The following is a 7,841-nucleotide window of genomic DNA, read 5'->3' on the forward strand; positions in this document are numbered from 1 at the left end:
AGAACCAGCTCAGAGATCCCCTGGTTATTCACCATTTGGGTTCTAGGTTTGAGCACATATTTGTACTCTCACGGGTACCAGATGCACCACCAGTCCTCCAGATTATCAGCCATCGTAGAAACTAGACAACTATCTATCCAGCTGTGTAGCCTGCAAACAGTCAAACCGCACCTACCTTGCACAAACACATTGCATCAAAATATGATCAGTGGTGCCTTCCTCTTGGTTGCACAGGAAGCATGAAGAAGGATGGATGTTCCTCCAGCCCTCTTCTCAGCCGACGATCAGAGGTCCGGAGACGGTAGCGAAGCGCAGGTGAAGTAAAGTTTTTACAGTTAAGCGGCGCCCAAGATTTCCAAATAGCCTTGGCAGAAGCAAATTTGTTGGGCCCCTCGTTGAGTATCTGGTAAGCAGAGGCGAATGAATAAGTAGCGCTGCTCCTCCACTTCCAGAGCGCCTCGGCCTGCACCGCAGGAATCGCCTGAATCCCATAACTGAATGAAGTGCACCAAGCCATCGGTAGGGAGCTCATTTGGCACATCCAGAAATGCAAATGTGCCGCCTCCCTAACCGTCCTCCTGTTGCACACCCTAGCATTGACCTGTGCCGTGACGATCAGAGCAATATCATTGGCGCATCTCACCATTGATTCAGTGATACTTCCAGAAGAGGACATTGTCACCAGAACCTAACTTCCAATGAACCAAACTGCAGAATAAGGCCATGGGCAACCCTTGCCAAGACCTAGCCAGATTTGCGCACTTCAATCAACCAAGCCCATCGGCCATCGCAGTCGGAATACCAGACTCTGCAAGTTCAAGTCAATTACTCCTCCCAAGCCACCAAGACACCTTGGCCTGAAGACTTTGCGCCAAGCCACCGGGACAGTTCCCGCTATGAATGTCATCAGAACCAGCCCACAAAAACGCCCTGCAGCCCTCCTTGTCCACACGGTCAAGAGCCCACTTTGGGGCCGCGGCCACCAAACCTTTTTTCCATTCGCAAAGACTTGTTTCAATTGCATATCATAAGGTATTCGAAGATGATGTGTAGGTCGCGCATGAATCACCGAATTGATCAGAGTGAGGCGCCCACGCTGCCAACCAGGCATGAGCTTCAGGAGCTTCAGCAATTTGTCATCAATCGGCTGCCACTGGGATCTATCTTGCATGGGAAATCGTCCATCTTCCAGGGCAGGGCAGCAACAACTAATCCCTGACCGATCTTGTCTTCAAGAATTAATATTCAACCCTGAAGCCTGTTCGAAAATTCGAAGAGCCTCCCCACAAATACTAGATCCATTCTCGAAGGTCTAATAAACAACACAACATCATCCGCATAAATCAAGAGCCTTCTGTAGAGGGGTGCAACCAGGCATCGAGCTTATAACACTCAGATCCTCCACTTTGATGGCAAGAGCAGTGAGAACCTCCATGGCAATGCCACGAGGCGAGCGAACTTCAAAGCAAAACTTCGGCAAGCTATGTCAGGCTAATAGCCGGGCAGGGATGAAATCCTTAGCCCTGCGCCCATTAGCCACCAAACGAAACAACGTTGTGTTCGCATCACCATCTTGCAACCATCAAACCCAAGCCAAAAACAAACAGGAACAGCCACGAAAGAATGCACTCGAGACCATCGTCAGACTACAACCATTTAGTTCAACCAACACAAGGTCTGCACTACCTACTAATCCCATCTAACCTATGTTATAATGCAGGTCTGCCACACTGGTAGGGTCCGAGTATGCGACACGCAACCAACACAAAATCGCGGTAGCCAACTCCAACATCAGCCAAGAGCGTGACATCCTTCTCCTAGAAACTGCAACAAAAGACACATTTGGCATGTTAGCATCTATACGGATAAATCAGAACCATATAAGAGAGCATTCTATTTACTATTACCGAGCTGCTGATTGAGTCTAAGGGGGCCGACTGAGGTAAGACAGGCAGAACCTTCGCAAAGAGCATCGGGTCTACAACAACCTGCTCCTACTGACCGAGAAACACTCCCGGCAGTTTTCAATTTCTATACACGCGCATCTAATATGTCAATCGTTTAGTTTGGGCGTTTGGCCAGTGAGAACTCCAACGTTTGTAAATAAACTGCAGTTCCCCGTGTATTTTCATGGCTCACATAAGCAAGAAACAAAATAAGGTTGCAGTTTCACTTGTCAGGCTCGAAATCTCAAACCAATAGGGAAATGGGAGAAACTAGCAGTGCATTTCGCGAAAACATCCAACTCCAGTGCAGGAAACACAGTTATGTTTGGCCATAACTCATAAGCAAGCGGGTTTGTATGTTTTATTTTTGTCCACAAACTGAGCTTGGCCAATCATGAAATCGATGCCTCAGCAAAAGATAAAGAAATATTTAACTCAGGCACACTTCAACGGTTCAACCTAAGTGAACGATGGAAAGAAATTCAACCTAGGAAGGAAAACAATGGTAAGAACAAAGTACCTGCTCCGATCGAACATTGTATTGGAAGCACACATCTTTATTACTCTTCATCCTCAGAGTCATCAGAAGTTTGGTCGCTTTCATAGTCTGGGTTTGCTCTAAAAATGTAGACCTGCATCACAATATGCACTTAGCAGTGAGATAAAACGACCTCCTCAGGATTAGGCCTTAAAAGAATCCCTTCCACTATGTAAAAAGATATGACTGGACAATTAAAGGCTTATGAATGAAATAATAATGAGAGGCCCTTTAGATCTGGTTGGAATGAAGGTTTATACTGTAGGGATGCTGAGGAATAACATCATTTCCTCCAAACTCTGTGTAGAATTAATTGGCAGTTTTCCAAACAGGCCCAATTTCCCATATATGAATAAGTAGACACAGCTCACTAGTTTCAAACTTCCGATTATGGATATCACCTTACAAAGTTATATATGCACTTGTACTGAATGTGGAGTTCCTAAAAGTAAAAAGTCGGGCGAATTTATCCATGGAATGGAGGAGATGCTGAATCTCACCTTGAACTTTGCCCTCTCTGTCATGTGGAAAACCAAGCAATCGCCAACGGCAAGGTCATGGTTGGCGGCAAATCCTCTCCACCCCTTGTGGAAATAGTAGTGTCTGCCCTGTCTGTGGGCATTGTACATCATGTGGAACTCGTCATCCGCCTTGTCCACCAAGACGACTCCCTCATCGTGCGCCGGGAGATATTCACTGAAGTGCTTGGGGATTTTCTGTCATGATGCATATATATAACCCACCAAATCAAAATCCAATCCGATCCAAGAACCGCATTGCCTCACACCCAGTGCGAGTTTTCTTGATACAATACTGTACCATCTCGGCTGCCTTGCTGGCGCAGTTGTGGGTCATGGGCTTGACGAAGGCGGGGCAGCGGATGCGGTGGATCCGGCGCTGGAGCTCCTCCGCCTTGGCGATGGCGCCGGCTCTCTCCTCCTCGGTCGGTCCTTTCCAAACAGCGTATGCCTCGTACACTCCACGGTAGTCGCGCTGCCCTGCGCCCTCGAGGTAGCTGGGCTGCTCCGGGAGGCCGGCGACGCGGCCGGACCGCCGGATCTCGCCGGGCTCCGGGGCCTTGCGCTTCTGCGGCAGCAGTCATATAAGTAGGGGAGAAAAAGGAGATGGGAGACCGGAGGCAAGGAAGAAGAAGGGAGAGGATCTGACGAACCGGCCTGGGCTTGGGGTTGGGCTTGGGCCTGGCGGCGGCCTCGCGGACGGCGGCGGAGAGATGGTGCAGGCGGAGCTCCTCCAGCTTCCGGCGGTTCTCCTCCATCTGCCTCCGGCGCTGCTCCTCGTACGAGTTGGATTCCGCCATTGCCCCTTCTCGATTCTGCTTCCTCCCCTCCGGCGCTGCTCTGTTTGGGAGGAGAGCTGGACTGAGCAGGGAAGGGGAAAAGTGACGTGGCCCTCTGCCCTATACTCGTCTCTTCTCGTTGGCCCTATGTTTTCTGAGAATTTTTTCATTCAAATCACAGTATAAAGTAGTTAACCCTTATAAACACACTGAAACACAAATATAAAGGACCACGAACACATAGAAAACCCTAAGATAATCATAACAAAAAAAATCTCCGAAGCCCTATGTTATCATCCATGAACGTTGGCCCTATGTTGATAAAAAAGAAAGTGCCATCTATAACACATTGAGCATCAATATAACACACACGGCCAGCAACACAAATAACTTTCTCATGTATTTACATTAGTTAAAAGACGCTCTTCAATCACATCGTTAAAAAGACCCACCCAAAAACCATAATAATAATAATAAATGATACAGGCCAAACGGCTCACTACAGATTGGTCATATCAAACACTATCACCAATCATTTTCTTGATTTTCATCGTTGGACTACTCTTTTCCTAATATATCGACACATCCATCCACAACCATAAATCTGTAAAGTCTATCCGTAAGTGTGGCATCTCTGCTAACAAGAACACCCCATTGTTTCTTCCACACGCCAACCAACTAGCACATAAATAATTTTCACAATTTTAGAAAAACTATCACGTAAAAATAAAACATGTACTACCCCAAGAACATAAGTGGCACCGAAAGCACACATTGTCCTTCTATTTGTATCAAAGGCCTCAAATGTTGTTAAACAATGTTAGTAGAAAGGGCTAACCCATGAAAATAAATACGCATTTAGCAGCTAGTGATAATCATCAATACTCCTGCTTTATCATGAAATTTATGAAGGAAACTGAATGATGGCCCATGCCTGGGACGCGTTCATGGGCCGGCCCATGCAAGTTTTGAGAAACAAATCGAGAAATCATAAAATGTTCGTGATTTAAAAAATTGTTCACATATTATAAAAAATTCACGATTTTGGAAATATATTCATGAAATAAAAATGTTCGTGATTTTTAAAAAAATGATTGTGTATTCAAAACATTTTTGGGAATCTGAAAAAAATCCATAAAAGTTTAGAAAATATTCACAAAATATCAAACGGATCCATTGAAATAGATCCGTAAATAACGAACAAAACGAACCATCGCTTACATAGAGGTGTTTTTAGGGGATCTATAGAGGTTGTTATATGATTTTATTGAATCCATCGCGCGTCGGGTAAAAAAGGGTTTACGTGTTATGTACAACACTGATCCCAAAAAAATTGACACAAGTTCATATGGGTTAGTTTTTGTAAACTATATAAAAATAACTAAATGTCTAATTTGCCTCGATACATAGCTATGTTTTTCTGGTACCACGGTTTTATTGGTCATGGAAAACATCGCGATGCTAGGTCAAAACGAGACACATCATTCATTAATCTAACTAGGCAGAGTCCATCAATGCATTTTGCTTAGCCAAAATTATTTCGTTGTGATGTTATAGGAAATCAAGTCATGATGAGACCATCACACTTTTCTCATCATGACATGATTCACATGTAGTTTATGAAATGACATTTTAAAAGTCCTTATCTCATCCTAGCATAATCGACATAATCTAATTATTTCTCTTCTGTTGCAACGCATGGGCATATTTGCTAGTGCTAATGAAACCACAAATGAGCCTCATGTCCAGATGCGTGTCTTGATCAAGAAAAAAAATAGGCCGAAATAAACTAGAGTTCTAAATGGTTGCACATGGCAGACAAGACCAAATATCCGCAAAACTTAAACTAGATCAACAACAATGACAGCCACCAAAGGCTACATAGACCAGAACAAGATAAAAACTGACCCTGGGAGCAGTGGCAGAGCCAGAAAAATCAAATGAGGGGGGCCGAGGACTGTTAAACTGTATTGGGGAGGGCCAACACATTAAAATACAGCATTTTAGCAGCAGATAATCACTTGCACACATGCATATTAGGCTAAAATGGGAACGAGATCCTCTGACTTAGTTCGTTCTACTACCGAGGGACGTCGTTCCCGCTGCACCGTCCATCAGGCATCCAACGATACTAGCAGTAACTACAACCTGTTCCAGCTTTCCACTCAGATGGAAGTGGAAATACGCGGCCCATCGGCCCAGTTTGACGCTAGCGAGAAGAAAGCGAGGGAAGCCAGGGAAAAAGGCGCGAGAGGCCACAGAAAAAGGCGCCAGCAGTACAGAAATAGCGCCAAAGTTGATCGGAAGGAGATCCCTGGCGCCCGACCGGCTGCTCTGCTCCTCGATCTCACGTAAGTCTCCATAGTTCTTTCAAATGGAAGAAGTAGCCTGCTAAACTTGGAAGAAGTAGCCTGCTAAACTTGGATCGGGCATCCCTTTTTCTGAAATTGATTGAACTTCGACCATCAGATTACTTTAGAGCTTGATCAAATTTCCCTTTTTGTGATGGAAGAAGTATCCTGCTAAACTCGGATTAGGCATCCCTTTTTCTGATGAAAGAAGCAGTCTGCTGAACTCCGATCAAGCATTCTTTTCCTGATGGAAGAAGCAACTGAGAGGGAAGAAGAGGCTGATACAGTGGACCATGATTCTAATTCTAATAAGTAAATTTTCTTATCCCAAGTATACTAATTTTTCTTGATTTTATTCGTATCCCCAATTACGCTATTCTTTGTTTATCCTCTTATGGAAATCTTTTTCCAGTGACTATAAGTCTCAATATTTTCTATGCACTTTCACAAGTCTAATGTTCATGTCATTTACATTACAGAGTTGTATTGCCTAGTTTGGTACCTCATATTGGCATGGAATTTAGAAATTCAGATGAGGCATGGGCATTTTGGCTTACCTACAGTGGACAAAAAGGATCCGAGGTCAGAAAAAGGTATACAAACAAGAGGCCAACAGATGGCATGGTTACATCATGTAGATTTGTTTGCGCAAATGAAGGTCATCGAACACAAGACAAAAGGGATTATTTAACAAAGTGCCCTCGAGCTGAAACTAGAACCGATTGTCAAGTCTACATGAATCTTAAAATGGATCGAAAGAAGGAAAATCTGAAAGTGTCTGAGTTGGTTTTGGAACACAATCACACACACTACACCTGCCAGAAACCTTACACCTAATGGTATCACAAAGGAAAATTTCAGAGTTGCAGGCATTTGAAATTGAAACGGCGAATGATGCAGGAATTGGGCCAAAAGCTGCACATGAATTGGCTAGTCGCCAAGTTGGTGGATCACTCAATCTTAGTTATACCCTCCGTGATCACAAGAACTACTTGCGTACCAAGCGCCAACGAGAAATGGCATATGGTCAAGCAGGTAGCATGCTTAAATATTTTCAAGACAAAATTGCTGAAAACCCGTCATTCCAATATGCATTGCAAATGGATTGTGAAGAACAAATAGCAAACATATTTTGGGCTGATGCAAAGATGATCATGGACTATGCACATTTTGGTGATGTTGTCAGTTTTGACACTACTTTTGGAACAAATAAGGAGAGCAGACCCTTTGGTGTGTTTGTCGGTTTCAACCATTTTAGAGAAACTGTAGTTTTTGGTGCTTCTCTCATGTATGATGAAACATTTGCATCCTTCAAGTGGTTGTTTGAGGCCTTTCTAATAGCTCATAAAGGAAAGGGGCCTAAAACATTCTATACCGATCAAGATGTTGCAATGGGAAAGGTAGTTGGGGAAGTGTTTACAGAAGCATGGCATGGATTATGCACCTTTCACATTATGCAAAATGCTATCAAACATCTACGTGAAGAGAAGGATGAAGAGCTGAATGAAGAGAAGAAAAAAGAGAAGAAAAGGGGGAAGAAAAAAGGGAAGAAGAAAGAGAAAAATGAAGAAAAGAATGAAGAGGAGGATGAAGACACAAGTATTCTATCTGATTTTAGCGCGTGCATGTTTGAGTATGAAGACATTGCAGAATTTGAACAGAAGTTTGACCTCATGAGGAAAAAGGTGAGTAAGCAAACCTGGTTGGAT

At 43.9% G+C, this 7,841-nt stretch overlaps 1 protein-coding gene across 1 annotated transcript; it reads right to left on the reverse strand.

Moving 5' to 3' along the window:
* Window positions 1–1,606: 1,606 nt before the first annotated feature.
* On the reverse strand, window positions 1,607–3,896 carry LOC125553038 (B3 domain-containing protein Os06g0194400-like). Its single transcript, XM_048716786.1, has 5 exons — window positions 3,656–3,896; window positions 3,304–3,570; window positions 2,985–3,200; window positions 2,467–2,578; window positions 1,607–1,824 (listed from the first exon to the last, which is right to left on the reverse strand). Exons 1-4 carry the CDS (start codon window positions 3,800–3,802, stop codon window positions 2,507–2,509), a joined length of 702 nt encoding a protein of 233 aa, XP_048572743.1. The 5' UTR covers window positions 3,803–3,896; the 3' UTR covers window positions 1,607–1,824; window positions 2,467–2,506.
* Between the last annotated feature and the right edge of the window lie 3,945 nt (window positions 3,897–7,841).

This window comes from Triticum urartu, chromosome 4 (assembly GCF_003073215.2).
Source record: "Triticum urartu cultivar G1812 chromosome 4, Tu2.1, whole genome shotgun sequence".
In the NCBI taxonomy this organism is placed as follows: Eukaryota; Viridiplantae; Streptophyta; class Magnoliopsida; order Poales; family Poaceae; genus Triticum; species Triticum urartu.